This window comes from Geotrypetes seraphini, chromosome 6, assembly GCF_902459505.1.
Source record: "Geotrypetes seraphini chromosome 6, aGeoSer1.1, whole genome shotgun sequence".
Classification (NCBI taxonomy): Eukaryota; Metazoa; Chordata; class Amphibia; order Gymnophiona; family Dermophiidae; genus Geotrypetes; species Geotrypetes seraphini.
Genome location: NC_047089.1, coordinates 16,112,963 through 16,134,463, shown reverse-complemented (window position 1 = coordinate 16,134,463; position 21,501 = coordinate 16,112,963). Strand labels below are relative to the sequence as shown.

At 42.8% G+C, this 21,501-nt stretch overlaps 1 protein-coding gene across 5 annotated transcripts in view; it reads left to right on the top strand.

Moving 5' to 3' along the window:
* The window catches only part of RSF1 (remodeling and spacing factor 1), a 210,792-nt gene that overhangs the window by 149,760 nt on the left and 39,531 nt on the right, over positions 1-21,501 (top strand). For all 5 annotated transcript variants that reach the window (XM_033947834.1, XM_033947833.1, XM_033947835.1 and 2 more), the window contains one exon: positions 15,242-15,296. In XM_033947834.1, the coding sequence (XP_033803725.1) occupies positions 15,242-15,296 (55 nt within the window). The remainder of the gene's footprint in view (positions 1-15,241; positions 15,297-21,501) is intronic.

The following is a 21,501-nucleotide window of genomic DNA, read 5'->3' as shown; positions in this document are numbered from 1 at the left end:
GAGGGGTGGTAGATTCAGGGGCAATATTAGGAAATTCTACTTTACGGAGAGGATAGTTGATGCCTGGAATGCGCTCCCGAGAGAGGTGGTGGAGAGTAAAACTGTGACTGAGTTCAAAGAAGCGTGGGATGAACACAGAGGATTTAGAATCAGAAAATAATATTAAATATTGAACTAAGGCCAGTACTGGGCAGACTTGCACGGTCTGTGTCTGTATATGGCCGTTTGGTGGAGGATGGGCTGGGGAGGGCTTCAATGGCTGGGAGGATGTAGATGGGCTGGAGTAAGTCTTAACAGAGATTTTGGCAGTTGGAACCCAAGCACAGTACCGGGTAAAGCTTTGGATTCTTGCCCAGAAATAGCTAAGAAGAAAATTTAAAAATTTAAATTGAATCAGGTTGGGCAGACTGGATGGACCATTCGGGTCTTTATCTGCCGTCATCTACTATATTACTAAGTTACTATGTTATTAAGGTAATGTAATGTAATACCGAAAAAAATTCTAGGCGGTTCACAACAAGGTGAGCTAATACATGGGATACAGATAAAATGCAAATTAGAATAATGGACTTAAAACCAGATAAAGACAGAAAGTATTTACAATATGATGCAGAAAATACCGGCATGGTAGGGAAAGAAGTAATACATAGAACAGATAAAATACATCAAGTTGAATATAAGGAACTTGATTGAAAAAATGAAGCAGAGTGCATTAAGATACCAGCCTATCAAAGTTCACAAATTCAAGGTATGCAATCCAAATCCAGACAAATTAAATTAGCAGCTTATGTTGATGACATTATACTCTTCATACAAAACCCAGTAAAATCTTTGACATTCATACAGCTGCTACTCCTTGTTATCTGGCTATAAGGTTAACTGGGAAAAATCAAACCACCATAAAACTACTAGGAATAACTATAGACAGATGTTGTACCATGCAACCGCAAATAAACAAAACAATACAGAAATCCTTCGCTATCATGAGAAATCTGAGACTAATCCGGAAATTCTTTGAAAAAACACAATTCCAGCTTATAGTACAATCCCTAATCCTAGGACTGCTGGACTACTGCAACATCCTCTTCCTTCCATGCCCTGCTACTATGACCAAACAACTACAAACAATCCAAAATACAGCTTTGAGACTCATCTATTCATTGAGAAAACATGACCATATCACAGAAGCCTACATCAACTCGCATTGGCTACCAATCCAAGAAAGAATACAATTTAAATTCTACTGCATGTTATTTAAAACCCTAAACGGAGACAGCCCGTCCTACCTGAACAACCGCATCATCCCAGCATCCACAACCAGACACAGAAAAACGCATTCCCCATTCATATCCCCCCCCCCCCCCCGATCAAAGAAGTAAAACGATCAAAATTACACGACGGCCTCCTGGCCACTCAAGCAGCAAGACTGGACAACCAGATCTCCAACTTTCTGATGACCACCCCAGACTACAAGACATTCAGAAAAGAAATAAAAACTATACTTTTCAAGAAATTCCTGAAACAGCCCTAACTTCACGTACTCTTAACAACGCAAAAATTGACAAAGGATCTACTCTTTGCTATCATAGCAAGGACAAATGTGCTCCCATTGAAACCCCAGTTTATAAATCTTTGTAAGCCGCCTTATTCTTAACTACCAGAGAAATATCAAAAGACCTACTCTTTTCCACTCCAGCAAATCAATAGTTCTCCCATTGTAACCCCCGTTTATAAATCTTTTGTAAGCCGCCTTGAACCGCAAGGTAATGGCGGAATAGAAATCCGTAATGTAATGTAAATAATGCCATTAATGGATCTCGTATCTCCCTTTGACTTACAGTATTTCAAATTTACATGGACCACCAAAGCATTAAAGTACCTAGGTATCCTTATGCTTAAAGATTCCTCACAAATTTTAGAATTAAACAGGGTGTCAGGTCAAACCGCGGAAGACAAAGGCGCGCACCGACAACTGAGTGCAGCGCGGAGGCGCGCGCCGAAGAAAATAACTGTTTTTAGGGTCTCCGGGGATGTGTGGGGGGAACCCCCCACTTTACTTTATACAGATCGCGCCGCGTTGTGGGGGGCGTTGTGGGGGGTTTGGGGGGTTGTAACCCCCCCATTTTACTGAAAACTTCACTTTTCCCCTAAAAACAGGGAAAAAGTTAAGTTTACAGTATAATGAAGGGGGTTACAACCCCCCAAACCACCCACAACGCCACCGCGATCTGTATTAAGTAAAGTGGGGGGGCTCCCCAACAAAACCCCCCGTCGGAGCCCCTAAAAACTGTCATTTTCTTCAGCGTGCGCCTCCGTCTTGCGCTCAGTTGTCGGCGCGCACCTTTGTCTTCCGCGGTTTTGTCTATGAACCATTAAACAGTCTCCAAAAGGTCCCTCTTAGAATTAATTTGATGGGGAAGAATCTCATTGGTTAAAATTACTTTAGCTCCACAAATTAATTACATCTTCTCTATGGTAACTTCTTTATGCAGAAACATTCTACCAATGGGTAGATAGGAAAATAACATCATTCATTTGGAAGAAAAAGAAACCTCAAATATCTATTCAGAAATTGAAAGTGTGCAAAATTAATGGAGGTATGAATCTTCCGGATTTTTATCACTATTATTTAGCCTCACTGGTCCTATACAGTGTCCATTGGTTCCAATTCGATTCTCAAGATTGTGATACTCCTCCTCCTACTTATCACTTATATAGCACTGAAAGGCATACGCAGCACTGTGCATATTGACATTTATAGACTGTCCCTGCTTGGAAGAGCTTACAATCTAACTTGGACAGACAGACATGACACATAGGATTGGGGATGCAGAACCCAAGGTGGGAGGAGTTAGGAGTCGAAAGCACTCTCAAAGACGTGGGCTTTTAACTGGACCTTGAACACTGCCAGAGATGGAGCCCGCCATAGGGATTCGAGTAGCTTGTTCTAAGCATACGGCACAGTACTAGGCACTGTGTACTTACCTAAACATCTTTAAAAGTTTAGCCTACTCCATCCAGGCTACTCAAACTGCTCTTCATCAACTTGCTAAAATAGCTGATACTTCCTTCTACTCTGAACTAAAATTTGTCCCTTTGGAATAACTCAAAATTTAAATATAAGAATAAATTCCTTTATTGGAAAAAAAATGGCAAATGAGCAGACGCTGAACCAAATTTATTGCAATGGAAATAACCTTTCTCAATTTTGGTTAAAAGTTATCCTTTATTTATTTATTTTAAAGTAAAATACAATGGTTAATGATATCCACTATAACTGCATCATTGCCTTTATCTACCAGTTCATCCATTGATTCTACTAACATCAGAAAATGGTATGATTTGACAGTCTCAAAGGCAAATTTTATATTTTATTTATAAACTTTTATGCACTTAGATGACTTTCAAAGGAAATGGAATAAATGGTTAACCATCTCACTGAATAAATCCAAATGGACACTTTTCTGGACCAAAGTCAACCAACTATTATTATCAGCTCTCTATTTCCTCGTGTGGAATGCCATTTGGACTCCTCACAGAATATGGAAAGCCAAATGATAAATATTGGCATTGTAATTTCTCCTCAGGCACCCTACAACATATGATTTTTGATTGCTTTAAAATTCAACACTTCTGGCATGAAATTTGGGGAACGATTTGAGATTACCAACTGTACAGCTGAGATAAGCTTTGATATTATAATTCTTCACTCTCTTCATCCATGTTTTGTAAACCAAAACTGATTGATTCACTTGTATTCAATGCATCTTAAATAACTGGAAATCTGCCCAGTTCTTAAATTACTCTTTCTGGTGGAATTCTATTTGCCTTTACATGCTGCAGAAAAAGGTAATTCCTTATCTCATCAATATTCTATCTGGTCTTCTATCGATGCATATCTACAGAAGGACCACATTGGATTGCATTAATATAATATAATACTATTAATGTTTATAGTCCCTTGTAGACTTTGTTTCAGAAATCCCTGATATTTCATTGCACTATGCTTATAATTATATTTATACTATTATAGATCAAATGATATTGTTACCACTAACTTTTGTAATGTTTTTCTAAACGTTTTCAATAAAAACATTGAACTTTATATATATATATATATATATATATATATATATATATATATATATATGTAAGTCTTCCAGGCGACAGTGCTTGGAATCTTAGTGAATAATTTTGCTGATTTTAGAACAAATTCTGTAGGAGCTCCACCACTACGCATCAAGTTTATTTAAAATTTCTTATACTGCCTAATCAAAGTTCTAGGTGGTGTACAATAATAATAAAAACATATATTGACTATAGTATAAACTTAAAATTACTAGACATCTTTAGGGATAGTTAGTACATCCAAGGATGCTTCAACTAGGGACAAATAGGAACAAAAGGTAAGAAGTACAATATTCTAGAGAAAGAATACAAATAAGGAAAGTCCAAAGGGCAATGGGAAGGGTTGCTGTATCACATGACCACCCCTCCCCCTCACCAATTTTATTCAGTGTATTTCTTTGTTCTCTGGGATGAATGTTTCCTGTATTGCATGTTACATATTTTATTTACACTGGTGATATCCAAATAATCATTTAATTTATAGAATCATGGGAACATATACTTTATATCAGTTACTTGAAAAACGTTTCATTCTAATGAAAGCATATCTAAAATAATTTTCACATCAAAGTTGACCTTCTTACCTTATTAGCTAAGGTTGACGGCCCCCACAAGAGAGAGACAAAAGAAAACGTTCTCACCTGGGAAATTCCCATTCCAGCCAATAAAAGCTAGATATAAGAAAAACAAATATAGTGGTAAAAGTGAAAAACTTATGATTGGCATTGACAGGAGGTGTCAGCGGCAAGTGAGTGAATTCATTGGAGAGAGAGAGAGAGAAGATCCTCAAGTATCAAGAAATGCAGTCCAGTCAAGACCGATCAAGAAAATGTGGTAGAAAGATACAGAAATAATTTCCATTGTATTGGTGCCACAAGTCTAATTAAAAGCAACTTCCAAGCAGGCTTTGACAGGTTGCCTGTACATAATGTATCATATAAACTCCAGAAGGAAGCTCTTTTTGGCATGATGCAAGTGCTATGGTAAGTGTTGGCAGTAAGTTTGAGACAGATAATACTCCACATACCTGACTTTCTAAAATTTTGAAAAACATGTTAAATTAAGAGAGATTGTCCCTTATAGTTTAAACTCTTAGCGCTGTTTTATTCATAAAAAGCATTGAAATAAAATAGGTACAAGTGTCGGGGGGGGGGTTACTTGGTACTCAGGTGATTTTCAAAGTAAAATATTTGTGTTCTTGCACTTTGAAAACTGATACAAAATCCGTGGGCAAAGGTACCTACCTACCTGCTAACTTTGCAACAGTCTAGACCACACATGTCAAACACAAGGCCCAGGGGTCGAATCCGGCCCGCCTGGCCATTTTTTGTGGCTCGCAGTGACAGTGCCGCATCTAAGTGCCTGACTGTGCAGCCCCAGTTTCAGTGGCGCACCAAGTGCCTGAACGCACTGCCCCACTCCCAGCAGCGCTCCAAGCTCCTCACCACGCTGCTGTACCCATTTGCAGGCAGAAAGACTCAGTCCCAGTTTAAAAGCTAGGTTGGAGCAGGGCCCTCCACACAAGTGTCTGACCGCACCACAGGTGTCTTAAGGGTAAGGAAGGATCTGTACTTTTACTAAGACTAAGTATCTTAATAAAGAATTTGGTCCTCAACTTAGCCTGTGTTTTAGATTTCGGCCCCTTATGTGATTGAGTTTGACACCCCTGGTCTAGACAGAATGAAAATTGCCCTAAAAATGTTCAAAAAGAGGACATTTCATAATAGTAATAAGAGTAAAATAATTTGAGTACTGAAAAAGACAACAGCAATTCCCAGGTTCAGGTGCTGTCTGTTATATGTCTGGTCTCATGGCAGGATACAGCGTATTTGCTGAATTACCATATTTTCACTCATATACCGCGCACCCGTGTAAAATGTGCACACGGGTAAAGCGCGCGGGAAACTAATTTATGTAAAGAAATTTTTATATACCGCGCACACCCGTATACCGCACATGCCGCCCCGACTCTCCTTTCGCCCGCCCCGACTCTCCTCTCCCCCTTGAAGTCCTGTCCCCACCCTGAAAGCCTGATGCCCTCCCCCCCCCAATGTTCAATTCACCCCGCAGGTCCGCTCGCACCCCCCCCTCCGACGTCCGATTCACCCCCCCCCCCCCCGCAGGACCGCTCGCACCCCCACAGCCTCCCCCCCCATCACGGAGAAGCTCCTACCGTTCTCCTGCTCCTTCCTCTGCCGGCGGTCCTGGGCCTTCTGTGAGCCCTGCTCTGAAATGCTTCCTCTTCCGGCGATCCCGGCCCTTCTGTGAGCCCTGCATCTGCGCTGCTTCTTCTTCCATGATGGGGGGGGGGGGGGGTTGGGGAGGCTGTAGGGGTGCGAGCGGTCCTGCAGGGGGGGGGGTGAATCAGACGTCGGGGGGGGGTGCGAGCGGTCCTGCGGGGTGAATCAAACTTCGGGGGGGGAGGGCATCAGGCTTTCAAGGTGGGGACAGGACTTCAAGGGGTAGAGGAGAGTCGGGGCGGGCCAGAGGAGAGTTGGGGCGGCCAGAGGAGAATCTGGGCGGGCGAAAGGAGAGTTGGGGTGGCCAGAGGAGAGTCGGGGCGGCCAGAGGAGAGTCGGGGCGGGCAAAAGGAGAGTCGGGGCGGCATGCGCGGTATACGGGTGTGCGCGGTATATAAAAATTTCTTTACGTAAATTACAGTTTCCCGCGCGCTATACCCGTGTGCGCGTTTTACACGGGTGCGCGGTATATGAGTGAAAATACGGTAGTTGCTGCTGTTCCAGTTTCTTCAAAGCTTATGCAAGTCTTTTCCTGATCATTGTTGGAGGAGGCCTGCTTTTCTTTCTTAATTTAGGAATGTGTGTACCTCTGATGTTTTTATTTTGCCCAACCTACCTGAACAACCGTCTCATCCAAACCATCTCAACCAGGTATAGAAAATCTCACACCCCATTCACACACCCTCCAATCAAAGAAGTTAAACTATATGATGGCCTCCTAGCCACTCAAGCAGCAAAACTAGAAAACCAAATCTCCAATCTACTGATAACGACCCCAGACTACAAAACATTCAGAAAAGAAATAGACTATACTTTTCAAGAAATCCCTGAAAAAGACTTAACACCACAAGTTTCCTTCTTTCCTCCCACTAACTCCCAGACCCCCCGAAAAAACGTGCTCTACTCTTTATCTCCCCTGGAAATGACCAGATATTCTCCCTATCTCCCCTGAAAATGACCAGATACCTTTTTGTAATCCACCTTCTATAACTCTTTTGTAATCTGCCTTGACCCGCAAGGTAATGGCGGAATAGAAATCCTTAATGTAATGTAATAAACAATAATTATTCACAAGCAGAATATCAAAAATAATAATATGTAGCCACTAAAAAATATTCATATACTAAATCCCCCTACCAGAGACTTTAATTTAGCAAGTATCAGAAAAATACGGAGAAAAGACCTGTGTTCCTAGAGAAAAACTCAGGGAACTACTGTGACAACTACAAAATTGTCATAGAAAACACATCCTTGGTCTAAGAAAACTCTGTTCAATAAATATAATATCACAAAAACATATTTCCAAAATTCTTGTAAGTAAAAAAACCTGCACTTATCTTTAAATGATGTCTTTCGGTCCTCTGGTATGGACAAGATCACTGCAGCGCAGTGAAAAAAATCACCCGATGCTGTTTCAGTCACTCTAATCATGAAATTCCCGACAGGCCCTGTTTCGCAATCATGCTGCATCAGGGGAATTTGTTTGAAAAATGAGCTGCTGCTTCAAAGATCTTAGATCAGGGGTGCCCAATACGTCGATCACTCAGGCGATCCCAGTCGATCGCAGAGCGGGTTCCCTTCCCTTCTCTTTTTTTCCCCTCCTGACTAGCCCGCTCCTGAATTCTGCTGCTGCCGCCGCAGCTCAACATTTAAAAAAAAACCGGCTTGAAGAACTTATGCTCCGGGGGCTAACGTGTGCTTGTACCGGCTTCCCTTCTCTTCCCTCTGAAACCGGAAGTTATGTCCGGGGAGGGGGGGGAGAGAAGGGAAGCCGGCACGCACATGTTAGAGCCCCGTTCGCGGGCTAAAGCGGGAGACAGGTCAGTTAAGCTTGCGATTTGCTCTTCTTGCTGCCAGGTCCTGCCTACTTTCTGTTTCCTCAAAGGCAGGACCCGGCAGCATTTTTTCCAATAGGTCGATCTTGGGCCATCAGCCTTCCTCTCCCCGACGCCAATTCTGCCGTCGGAGAGGAAATTCTGGCCAACGGAACTTCCTCTCCGAAGGCAGAATTGACGTCGGGGAGAGGAATGCTGGTGGGCCCGAAGCAGGGAGAGCTTGGCCGGCGGCCTGTTATCCTATGGCAGTGGCTTGGGGGAGGGCAGGGAGGGAGAAAGAGGGCAGGCAGGGAGACAGAAGGAAAGAAGAGAAACAGAAAAAAAGAAAGGGGGCATGAAGAGAGAAAGAAAGAGAGGGCAGGGAGAGAGGAAAAAAACGTTGGGGGGGGGGGAATGAGGTCAGGAGGAGAGGAAGCATACAGGCTAAAAGAAGGGAATAAAGATTGGATGCACAGTCAGAAGAAGAAAGTGCAACCAGAGACTCATGAAATCACCAGACAAGGTAGGAAAAATGATTTTATTTTAAATTTAGTGATCAAAATGTATCTGAATTTATATCTGCTGTCTATGTTTTACACTGTGGTTCCCTTTTACTAAACCGCAATAGAGGTTTTTAGCGTAGGGAGCCTATGAGCGTCGAGAGCAGCGCTGAGCATTCAGCGCAGGGTTAAAAACTGCTATTGTGGTTTAGTAAAAAGGGAGGGGGGTATGTGTCTGTTTTTGTATGGTTGTTAGTGAGGTGACAGTGCATAGAGTCATCTGCTTTGACCTCTTTGAAAAACCCTGGCATAGGAATGATGATTAACATTTTCTATGCGTACAGTGTGCTTTGTGTTTTTTTTTAATTTTATTGTTGGTAGATCATTTTGACTTGGTCATTTTAAAAGTAGCTCGCAAGCCCAAAAAGTGTGGGCACCCCTGTCTTAGATATTAGATTTATTGAACGGAGTTTTTCTTAGACCAAGGATGTCTTTTCTATGACAATTTTGTAGTTGTCATAGTGGCTCCCTGAGTTTTTCTCTAGGAACACTGAGGTCTTTTCTCCGTATTTTTCTGATACCTTCTAAATTAAAGTCTCTGGTAGGGGGATTTAGTATATGAATATCTTTTAGTGGCTACATGTAATGTAATAATACATAATAATAATACCACATTTTCAGAAGGAGTGGTGAATATGTGGAATAGCTTCCCAGTAGAGGTGTACATGATAACTGCTACAACTACATATAATTTCTATAATTCCTACTACTACATATAATTTCTATAACGCTGCTAGACATACACAGTGCTCTACATTAAAATATTCAAGAGATAGTCTCTGCTCAATAAAGCTTACAGTCTAATCAAATGACAAGTAGGGGGTTTGTAAGGTGTGGGTGCTTTACAAGTGAGTGGAGGGTTAGGAGTTAAAAGCAACCTCGAAAAAGGGGGCTTTTAGCCTGGATTTGAATATTGCCATGGACAGAGCATGACATGCTGAGTCAGGCAGTCTGTTTTAGGCTTATGGTGCAGCAGAAGAGAAGAAACATAGTCTGGAGTTGGCAGTAGAAGAGAAGGGTACAGATAAGAGCGACTTGCCTGATGAATGGAGTTCCCGTGGAGGAGTATAGGGGAAAGATGGAAGAGCTGCAGAGTGAATGCACTTCTAAATTAATAAAAGGAGTTTGAACTGTATGCGGAAATGGATAGGAAACAAATGAAGTGACTTGAAGAGAGGGGTGATGTGAGCTTAGTGACTCTGGTGGAATATAAGTCATGCAGCAGAATTTTGAATGGATTAAAGGGGAGAGAGATGGTTACGTGGAAGACCTGTGATAAGCAAGTAGTTTTTGATAGTATACTCAAAGAAGGGTCAGATTTTGGTGGTGATATAGAGGAGAAACTACAGATAATGGCAGTCAAGACTAAAGGAACTTTGAAAGAAATGAGGTTGAAGGATTTTAATTTGTTGTACAATTCCTCAAAACAAGGAGGTCCAAATAAGAACATAAGAATAGCCTTACTGGGTCAGACCAATAGTCCACCAAGCCCAGTAGCCTGTTCTCACGGTGACCAATCCAGGTCACTAGTACCTGTCCAAAACCCAAGGAGTAGTAATATTCCATGCTACCGATCCTAGGGCAAGCAGTGGCTTCCCCCATGTCTTTCTCAATAACAGACTATGGACTTTTACTCCAGGAACTTGTCCAAACCTTTCTTAAAACCAGCTACACTATCCACTCTTACCAAATCCTCTGGCAACGCGTTCCAGAGCTTAACTATTCTCTGAGTGGAAAAAAATTTCCTCTTAATTGGTTTTAAAAGTATTTCCCTGTAACTTCATCGAGTGTCCCCCTAGTCTTTGTCATTTTTGACGGAGTGAAAAATCGATCCACTTGTACCCATTCTACTCCACTCAGGATTTTGTAGACTTCAGTCATATCTCCTCTCAGCCATCTCTTTTTCAAGCTGAAGAGCCCTAACCATTTTAGTCTATAAACAGAAGACCTGACATTGCACTGTGTGTTGGTATGCCTGCCTCAGGGGTCAAAATGCTCTGTATGAAAGGTTGTTAGGACCAAAATCAAAATGAAATCTCAAGATGTCATACAGCATATGAACACAATTGATTCTGCTGTAACTTCCATTGGCTCCTCAGGGCAGGGCTCCCATTCCTCCACAACTTTGATGCTTTCCTCCACTTCATATAGAGTGATTTGACCCCTGAGGCAGGCATACCATCGTGGAAACCCAGTGCCATGTCATGTCTTCTATTTGGATCTGTTTTAAGGGATTGTACAATAAACTAAAATTCTTCAGTCCTGGCTGTTCTCGTTTCTTTGGAAGTTCCTTGTTCACCCTTACTTTTTTTATACACTGGTGGTAAAAATGACAGTATTGAAGAAGCACTTAGGATTTCTGAGGGAAAGGAAAGGATTATAGAATTTTGGTGGTGTGGACAGACAGACTGGATGGACAATATGGTTTATGTGCTGTCATTTGTCTGTTTTTCCATGTTAAATCTGAACTAGAACCCCAGGACATCAAACTGTGCATGCAGTGAAAATTTTTAAATAATAGAAATATATTTTAGATTACTCCTGAATTTAACCCTTATCTTTCATTCCAGAGCTTCTTTCCATCGAAAGAGGCCTTTTTTCCTGTGCATTTATACCTTGGCAACTTTTAAACATTCTTCCAAATAGATATTTAGATCTTAAATCTATCCCTATATGTCTTGATGAATGCCACGCAACCATTTTATAGCTGTACTCTGAACTGATTTCGATCCTCCCTACTTTGAAGATTTTGTTAGTATATTCTGACGTTCCACCCTTTTGTACTGGTTGTGGCTGTTCCAGCACATTTGATGCATAATGAGGGATCCCTTCTTTACCCCAACCCCTGTTTGCCGGCACTGATGGCATGGTTTCTTTCATCGATGGCTTTCTTCCTCTCAGCTGCAGTATCTTCTGTCATTCAAGCATCTAGAACACCTTCCACTCAGTACTGTTACCACTTCAAATGAACAAGATTTTCTTCTGGTGTGCATTCTCTGAAGCCTGTCACATGTCCACTTCCATACCTACTGGACTGTCTTCTCCTCGCAAATTCAGGTCTAAAAACAATTCAGTTAGAGTACATCTAAGTGCTATCAGCACATTTCACTCCCACCTAGACAAGAAGCCTCTGTTCATCCCTTGATAGCATGTTTCATGAAGGCCTATTCCACATGAAACCATCTTTCTATTACATCCCTTCCAGAGTCAATACGATAGGTGTTTTATCTCAACCCACTAACTGGGGTTTGCAGAAAACCATACACTTTTTTCCTCTGCTCCTCCCACTTGTCTGAGGAACACAGAGTCCCCTACAGTTTTTATTTTTGCAAGCAAACCGTGCAGAAGTGCTTCTTATCTGCTCTGCTTCTTTTTCTTACTTTTTCGCTTAAGTTCGTCTTTTTCTCGGTGGATTTGGTGCCTGGAGACCCCTTTTGGAGGGATTGTCTGCCTGAGAAAGGAAACAATTTCTGTGAAGCTGGACTGCAGCTTCATAGGGCAAGCTTTGGGTGGACCTGTGGAGCCAGCCTGTTGTGTGCCACCATCAGAGCTTGGTGTCCATCTCCCTGGGAGCAAGCTTGCCTTCTGGCCTTGTCAGAGGATTAAGTTCGGGCTATATACGCCCTGAATAAGAGCCCTCAGGGTATCAGGGCGTAGGCTGCATTTTCTCACCTCTGGTGAGGTTCCAAGGGGGCAGAGATTTTGCTCAGGGTCTGTCCAACTGGCAGCCCAAAAATCCTGAAGATTGGAGAAAATTGGAGGTAGAAATTCCTTTCCTTTTCACTTCAGCTGCACACACAGAGCTGACAGACAATTTGGAGACTGTGGGTACAGCCCTATTATTTCCTATGGGAAAATCAGGGGAGGAAGGGGTCTAAAAACTGAGGTTTTAACAGTTTCTAGAAGTAGGGTTCAGATATCCCACCTCCAAAAGCCCAATTTTGCCATTTTTTATTTTCCTAATTCATCTCCACGGGCCGTTTTGGTTCAAATTTTCTGGTGGCGGCCATCTTGGATTTTTATCTATATTTTTTTTCAACTTTTTTCTGCCTCATAACCCCTCAATTTTGCAAAAATTGACTCCACCTCTATTCAGATGAATTCATGTGTGGATTGCACCAAACTACCACAGCATGCAAGGGGCTTCACTTCTTCCGGATTCTCTAGGGCTGGGGAGCCAGTGTGGGTTCAAGAAATGGGCAATAGGATATAAACTTGTATTGAAAAATCTTGCACAATGGCAAATTGTAACCTATAGACTATATATTATGAATATTGGTAGTAGATCCCTAGTATGTGTCAAGTTAGGAGAAAAACCTGTACTGTAACTATGGCAAATTGTACCCTGTTAGCTGTATATTATATATACTAGTCTTATAGCCTGTTACATTAACGGGTGCTAGAATATATGTGTGTATGTCTGTCTTTATTTCTTTCTCTCTCTCTCCTTAGCCTGTTTCTGTATTTTTGTCTTTTTTTTTCCTCGGCTGTCCACCACCACCCCTTACCTGCTCCCCCTGTCCATTCTCCCTTCCTTTTACCTCCCCTGTGTCCACCACCACCCCTTCACTGCTCCCCTTATTTACCAAGCCTGAAACATCTGTATCCTGCTACCTGTCACCTTTTTTTTTTCTCTCTCTCTCTCAATCAGTCCTACCTTCCAGGGTCACTTCTTTGCGGCTTTCTTCAGCGCCTGCACAGTTTGAGAGCCAATTAAATGGCTTTTTTTTTCTTGTCTGATGGAGGGCGGAGCAAAGTTGGGAAAACTTAGAAGAGCTGGAGCAGGAATAGCAGAGTAAATAAGCCACTTAAAAGGGAAGTCACAAGGACCTGGAAGAGAAATCCACCTCACCTGTATCAGACTCGGCAGCGCCAGCAACTGATTTGCCCCCAGAGCTTTCTCTTCTCTTCACTTTTTTACCTTTCCTGCTCATGGACAAATGCCATCTAGTGCTCGGGGGGATAAGACATTCATGAATGAATGTGGAGGACAAACGCCATCTAGTGCTCGGGAGAATAAGACATTCCTGAATGAATGTGGAGGACAAACGCCATTTAGTGTATCTTTCAGATGCACTGTGAACCAAATAGCTGAAAGAGCAGGCTGAGGGATTGTGCGAGGAGGTTCCGGCGATGCAGCTGTTCTCCGTCCTGGCCCAGCGTCTGCCCTCCGCCGACAGCCACCTTGCCTCGAAGCCCTCCTCCCGGCAGCCGCCACTCCGCGCGTCCTGGAGTCCTGGTGACGTAGTAAGTGCGCATGCGCACTCTTGCCGGCACAGCACAATAGAACAGGGATCAGGGAAGCACGCGGTGAGAGTGCGCATGCGAGCTTAGCGTTTTATTATTATAGATTAATCTGTAACCCGTTCTGAGCTCATGGAGGAGAATGGGACAAAAGACGGATTTAATTAATTAATTAATTAGCCCATCTGGTACCAGGTTTTGGCGGCAATGGAAAACGCAAGCATGCCGAGTCCGGGGACATCTCACAGATGTCATTTGGGGCCTGGTGGTCTAACGGTGAACCACAGCAGAAATGACCTACCTTCATTCCTGCCCATGCAGAGCCAGTAGTTGATTGTCTGCCTGTGATAGGTTTAGGAGGGGGGTGTCAGTGCTGACCCAAATATAAACTGAGACCCCCATTTTTTTGGCCCAAAATCTCTTTATATTCGTGTATATAAGGTATATATTCAAATTATCAAGAACAATACTCCTAGTCTTAGGTGCCAGAGTTTGCACTTAAACCTCTTGTATACTCCAAAATTGGTAAAGTGGTTTCTAAAAGACAATTGCCATGGTCCTTGGATGGAAAGGAAAGAGACACTCAGTCCCAGATGTAATGTAACACTGTGGTTTCCTGAGGAAAAGAAAAGGATAATAGGACAGAAAACTTCTGTGTGAACAGTGTGGAGGAGTGTGTGGTGCAGTGGTTGGATCTACAGCCTCAGTACCCTGGGGTTGTGGGTTCAAACCCCGCGCTGCTCCTTGTGACCCTGGGCAAGTCACTCAGTCCTCCATAGCCCCAGGTACGTTAGATAGATTGTGAGCCCACCGGGACAGATAGGGAAAATGCTTGAGTACCTGATTGTAAAAAACCACTTAGATAACCTTGATAAGTGGTATATCAAATCCTAATAAACTTGAAACAGGATTTTCTTAGAATTCTTGAGAGTTGCTCTTAAAACACACAGAAATAAAGGTAAGCAGGTGAAGGTCATTTCTTTGTATTGGACTAATATAGCAGTGTTATAAACCTACCTAGAAGCTTTCTTTTTTATTCTTGAAAGCTGATCATAAAAATATTAAGGTAGTCCATTGAAAATATCTCTATTTGTCATCTTATAATGACGACTATGCAGAAATAAGGGGAAGAACTCAGGCTTTCAATGCCTCAAGTGTTTGACAGTTCATAGGAAGTTGAATATCCATCTGTATTACATTAAAATTGATGGCATAGTAGCTAATGATATCTGTTTTTCCTATTTGTCTTTTCAAGGAAAGAACGCTTAGTATATGTGGGCATTAGTATTGAGAACATCATTCCTCCACAAGTAAGTTGCTTATCTTGACCCTTCTGTTTATCTGTAGACAAGATATGATTTCCTTGTATAAACTGAGGAAAGATCATTTTCATTTTCATTCCTGTTAACGTGTACTTCAAATTACATAGTTTACAATTATCTTATCACTACCAGACCTGAAAGAGAAAGCAGCAAAATCCTTCTGCCCCCCATTTATTATATGTACATATATATATATATATTTTTTTAAAGCAGCTTTAGTTAATTGTATTTATATTGTATTCTGCATAATAAAAATATACATAAATCAGCCAAAATTTAAAAAAGTATAATGCATTCATGGCCTCCATAAAGAAGAGATACTGGGCTAGATGGACCCTTGGTCTAACCTAGTAAGGCTTGTGACTAAGCACACCTCCCTTCCCAGTGAAGGTTGTGTAGTGCTCAAGGACATGCAGGACCACTGTACGGATGTGGTTCTCAGAAGACCTTTTGAGGCATCTGCTTTGGGAGTCAAAGCTGCCTCAGCGACAGCCTTTGTCATACGCACTGGCTTGTCCAGGCTGCAAACTTTGGTGAGTGAGGCTGTGGAGCTGCCTCCTCAGCCTCTTTTAGCTGGAGTAGATTATGTTGCTGACGCCATATATGACCTTGTGCAGATCTTGAGTTAGATGTTGGCGTATTCAATTTCTGCTCGCCGAATGCTCTGGATTGGACAGGGGCCAGTGATTCCACCTCTAAGGTTATTCTCACCAGACTTCCCTTCTAAAGGGCAGTTGTTATTTGGCAAGGGCTTGGACGATCTCATGAATTCTGTGATGGACCGTTGCCCTACCTGACAGCAGACCCAGAACATCGAGAAGTTTGGGACACTCTAATTTTTGTGGCTCCAGGTGTTCCCGCCCATATTCAAGCTCCATGTCTCAGAGATTTTCCCAAGGCTACAAGTAGAGGTTCTCCGTTCTACTCCTGCCAAAAAAGGTGCAATAACGCCAGATCGAGGGAGGTCTCTCTGCATATAGGAGGCAGTCTCTTGACGTTCCTGCAGGCCTGTGCAGATCACTCATAGGAAATGGCTGCCGTGAGCTCCCGTAGTCTCTTGATACTACGACAGGAGCTCATGGCAGCCATTTCCTATGAGTGATCTGCATGGGCCTGCAGGAACGTAGGAAGATCGCTCCTGCCCTGAAAGCCCGCTAGAACAGTGTGTTTCAACCTTTTTACACCTATGGACCGGCAGAAATAAAAGAATTATTCTGTGGACCGGCATCGGTCCGTGGACCAGCAGTTGAAGAACACTGGGCTAAGTCGTGGGCCAGACCACGCCCATCTCTACCCAGTCTCCACCCCAGACCTCGACCCCCATAATAGTACTAATTGAAACACTTTTTTCCATTCATTTTTCACAGATACACAATATAATCTTATTAACAACATATAATGGTTAACCACAAAATTAAACTACACAAAGCACACTGACAGCAGATGTAAATTCTCAAAATTGACATAATTCAATCACTAAATTCAAAAATTAAATCATTCCCCCCTACTTTTGTTGTCTCCCTCCCGCCATGCTATGCCTTACCTTTTGTCCTGCTCCCACCTGGCCATTTTATGCCACCCCCGGTATTATCTTCAGGCCAGCTCCCTCTTCCTCACTGATGCAGTGCATAAAGTTGCGGGCAGCGGCTCATTGTGCAACCCATGCCTCATCTGGAAGCCTTCCCTCTGACGTTGCAGCATCAGAGAGAAGGCTTCCGGTTCAGGCGCAGGACACGCGTAGGAGCCACTGCCCGTGGCTTTGTGCACTGAATCAGTGAGGAAGAGGGAGCTGGCTCAAAGATAACGCTGCATCGATCGTGGACCGGCGGTTGAAGAACACTATTTTAGACCTGATGTACGTGCTGTCCCTATGGACCGGTAGGAAATTTCTGTGGACTGGCACCGGTCCACGGACCGGTGGTTGAAGAACACTGCGCTAGAACACCAGGTACGGTTCCGGGGAGTCTCAGAGGGCTTAAGGTAAGGTCCTGGATTCCGGGGGAAGGCGGGAGGTGGATCAGAACCAGCTCAAATATTATTTGTGGTTTTTTTTAATATTTGTGGGCCGGCTCTGCCCCTAACTCCCACGAATATTGAGGGAGAAGTGTAATGCACTGGATATTTTTTCTTCTATATTTTGAAGACTATTGCCTCATTTTATGAAAAAGCTGGTGAACGCATCTCTCAGAACAGGATAAGCTCCTCCTCAGCTTAAAACTGGTTGTGTCTCCGGACCCTAAAAAAAAAAAAAGGTGATAAAGGGTATATCTGCTAATTTTCGCCAGTTTTATCTAAAGTACTAGACAATACTATGATAGAAACATAGAAAATGATGGCAGAAAAGGGCCATGGCCCATCTAGTCTGCCCACACTAATGACCCACCCCCTAACTTCCTCTATGAAGAGAACCCACATGCCAATCCTATCTTTTCTTAAAATCTGGCACGCTGCTGGTTTCAATTACCTGTAGTGGAAGATTATTCCAGCAATCAACCACCCTTTTGGTGAAGAAATATTTTCTGGTGTCGCCATGAAATTTCCCACCCCTGATTTTCAACGGATGCCCTCTTGTTGCCGTGGGTCCTTTAAGAAAAAAGAGATCTTCTTCCACCTCGAAACGGCCCGTGATATATTTGAACGTCTCGATCGTGTCTCTCCTCTATCTGCGTTCCTCGAGTGAGTATAGCTGCAACTTGACCAGCCGTTCCTCATACGGGAGATCCTTGAATCCTGAGACCATCCTGGTGGCCATTCGCTGAACCGACTCAACTCAGCACATCTTTTTGATAATGTGGCCTCCAGAATTGTACACAGTATTCCAGATGGAGTCTCACCATGGATCTGTACAATGGCATTATGACCTCAGGCTTACGGCTGACGAAACTTTTACGGATACAACCCATGATTTGTCTAGCCCTGGAAGAAGCTTTCTCCACTTGATTAGCAGTCTTCATGTCTTCACTAATGATCACTCCCAAGTCACGTTCTGCTACAGTCCTTGCTAGGATCTCACCATTTAGGGTGTAAGTCCTGCATGGATTTTTGCCGCCAAGGTGCATGACCTTGCATTTTTTGGCATTGAAATTTAGTTGCCAAGTCTTTGACCAATGCTCCAGCAGGAGTAGGTCCTGCGTCATACATCAACTATTAGATTTTTTTTTACCTTCATAACATTTTAGACTGTCGTCAGCTTAGGCTCTGGAAATTCCACATTACAGAAACTTCATTACTGTCAAAGATTCAATTTTTATAAAGGTGAGAAGTTTATTTTGGTTGCTTTAGACATTACAGCTATGTTTGATACATTGAATCATGAAATCTGAATAGATCAGTAACTATTGGAGGGAAGGGGGGATTATTGTTTGATTTCGATCCTATATGTCTGGTAAAACTCAGAGAATAGTATTACATAAATCAAAGGAGTTCCTCTAAGATCCATTGTTAGGCAACATGCATATATTAAACAATATGGCTCTTTCTAGGGCAATATTGAGGGCTCTGCAAAAGGTGCTTCTTGTCCATTTTCTCCTCTGCTTGGCCATGACACAATAGGTAGTGTTGGGTGCCTAGGGGTGTGTCAAATAGACCACAACTTCAGCTCAACACGGTCCTGCCTGTTTGTAAGTTGTTAAGTGCGGATGGGCAGACTAGATGGGCCATTTGGCCTTTATCTGCTATCATTTTTCTATGTTTAAGGAAAGTTTTGTCAATGCTATATTCAGGGTAAATTCTTGTTTACTGAGAAATCAGAATTGGATGTCAATTGCTTGGCTATAAAGTTAGCAGACAAAATCATTGTTTGCAGTAGCATGGCTTTGTTGCATCTCCCTTCATTTCTTGATGATGATCAAGATTCTGTACCAGTTACCCAAATCAGAAGTTTGGGGTAATTTTAAATACATCGTGTGATATGAAATCTTGTCTTAAATATTTAATATCAATATCTTATTTTAGGTTGAGGTTGTGTAAACAATTAAAAATGATTCTTATTCCAACTGGTTTAAGAACAGCTCTCCAAGCTTTAAATCTGGTTAGGCAGAATTACTGTAAGTCATTGTTCTTAGATTTACCTCTTTTATAAGTGTTCGGAATTACCATATATACTCGAATATAAGACAAGATTTTATGGACCAAAAAAATGGCCCAAAAATGGGGTCTCAGCTTATATTCGGGTCAGTGCCCACCTCCCGTACTTGTTGCAGGCTTCCACCGGGTCTGCCGTATGACCTAGTGGGCCACCAGTGGACTGGGACAGGATGGATCCCTCCCGTCTTCTGTCCCGGTTGACTCTGGCAATTTGTTTTACCTCCCTCCCACCTCCCCCACGTATCTTTTTGAATCCCTGTTGGTCCAGCGGGGGTAGGCGGGAGGGAGGTAAAAAAAATTGTCAGAGTCAGCCCTGACAGGAGGGATCCCTCCTGTCCCGACCCACCACTGGACCACTAAGTCATATGGCAGACCCAGTGGAGGCCCGTAGGACATCGGGAGAGAGGGGAAACAGGGTACAGAGCCTGGCATGGAGGGAGGGGGACAGAGTGGAGAGCCTGGCAGGGAGTGAGGGGGGTTGGGTGCAGATCCTGTCAGGGCACATGAATATTAACCCCCCCCTCCTCTGGTCTTATATTTGAGTTGACCTTTTTTCCTTTTTTTTTGGGGGGGGGGGGGAAAGGGTACCTCAGCTTAAATTCAGGTCGTCTTATATTCAAGTATACTGTACACTTCCCCCTCTGTATTCGCGAGTTCCGTATCTACGGATTCGGTTATTCGTGATTTTTGACCAAAAAATAAATTTTAATTTTATGGGCTTTTTTTTTAGCCCTGTAAGCCCCCCCCCCTCCTATAAGCCTTACCTGGTGGTCTAGCGGGTTTTCAGGCAGGAGCGATCTTCCCACGCTCCTGCTCCGTGCAGATCGCTCACAGGAAATGGCTCGAGAGACTACAGGAGCACAAGGCAGCCATTTCCTATGAGCGATCTGCACGGGGCAGGAATGGGGGAAGATCGCTCCTGCCTTAAAACCTGCTAGACCACCAGGTAAGGCTTAAGAAGGGGGGGGCTTTCAGGGCTTAAAATAGCCGGGGGAAGCGGGGGTTAGGGGCAGAACCGGCCCGAATATTATTCGCGATTTTTCCATATTCGCAGGCTGGCTCTGCCCCTAACCCCCATGAATATGGAGGGGGAAGTATATACGGTTTGTGACCTGAATGTTGGCCAGTTCTTATTTTGAATGATCCTGTTCTTTCTTCAATGTTAAGTTTAAGGTGCCTTACTTTTTAAAGCTTTGTCTGATGAAGCTAAGAAACTGTATATATCTATCAGCGTATTGCATTTTGAAGGTGTCAAGCTTTTGCAATTGCCTGACGTCTAAACATTCCATCTAGTGGAGATGTAAAACATAGTTTTTACTTTTGTTGGTCCATTTGCATAGAATAACTGGACTGAAGAAATTAGATTGAAAAATTAATGTAACTTAAGGAAACAGTCCAATTTTCAATCCAGTCGGTCTTTTGGAAACCAAAATAGTTTTATTAATGATGGAAGAAAAGTTGAATGATTAGTTGAAATATGGATACGATTGTCTTGTCATTTTATTTTGGGTATTTTAATTTTGTTTTTCAATACTTTGCATTTTTATACCCTGCCTAGAAGTCTGTGGAGAGTTGCAGGCTATAAATATTTTAAAGAAAAAAATCCATTTGTCAGTTTAATTGGTATAGAACATACGTGTTAAACTCTGGCCTGCGGGCCAAATCTGGCCCGCGGTGCAATAAAATTTGTCCCGCCAGACAATTTCAAATTTACGCTTAAGCTGGCCCGCTGGCAGACGTTTTTTTACCCAATCAGGTACAAGCATTCACATGCAGGATGCATTGTGCTTCTCATCTCGCGGCCGCTGCGATGCTGTGCTCCCGCCGCTGCTCTTCACGAGCGCCTTCTCTGCCTTTCGCCGTCGCCTGCACCCTGGTCCCGCCGGCTGCTTGCACCTGCTTTCCCTGTGTTAAGCTTAGAAGCTTTTGCCCATAGAATCGGGTAAATTAGCGGCTCTTTTATCTTTTTAGTTTTCTTTTAAATGATTTTTTTGACAGACATAGTAGCAACTATGTTTTCTCACTATGATCCCGAACGCTTCTTCCATTTTGGATCCACGATACTTATGATTATCCCAGGACAAGCAGGCAGGTATTCTCACTAGTG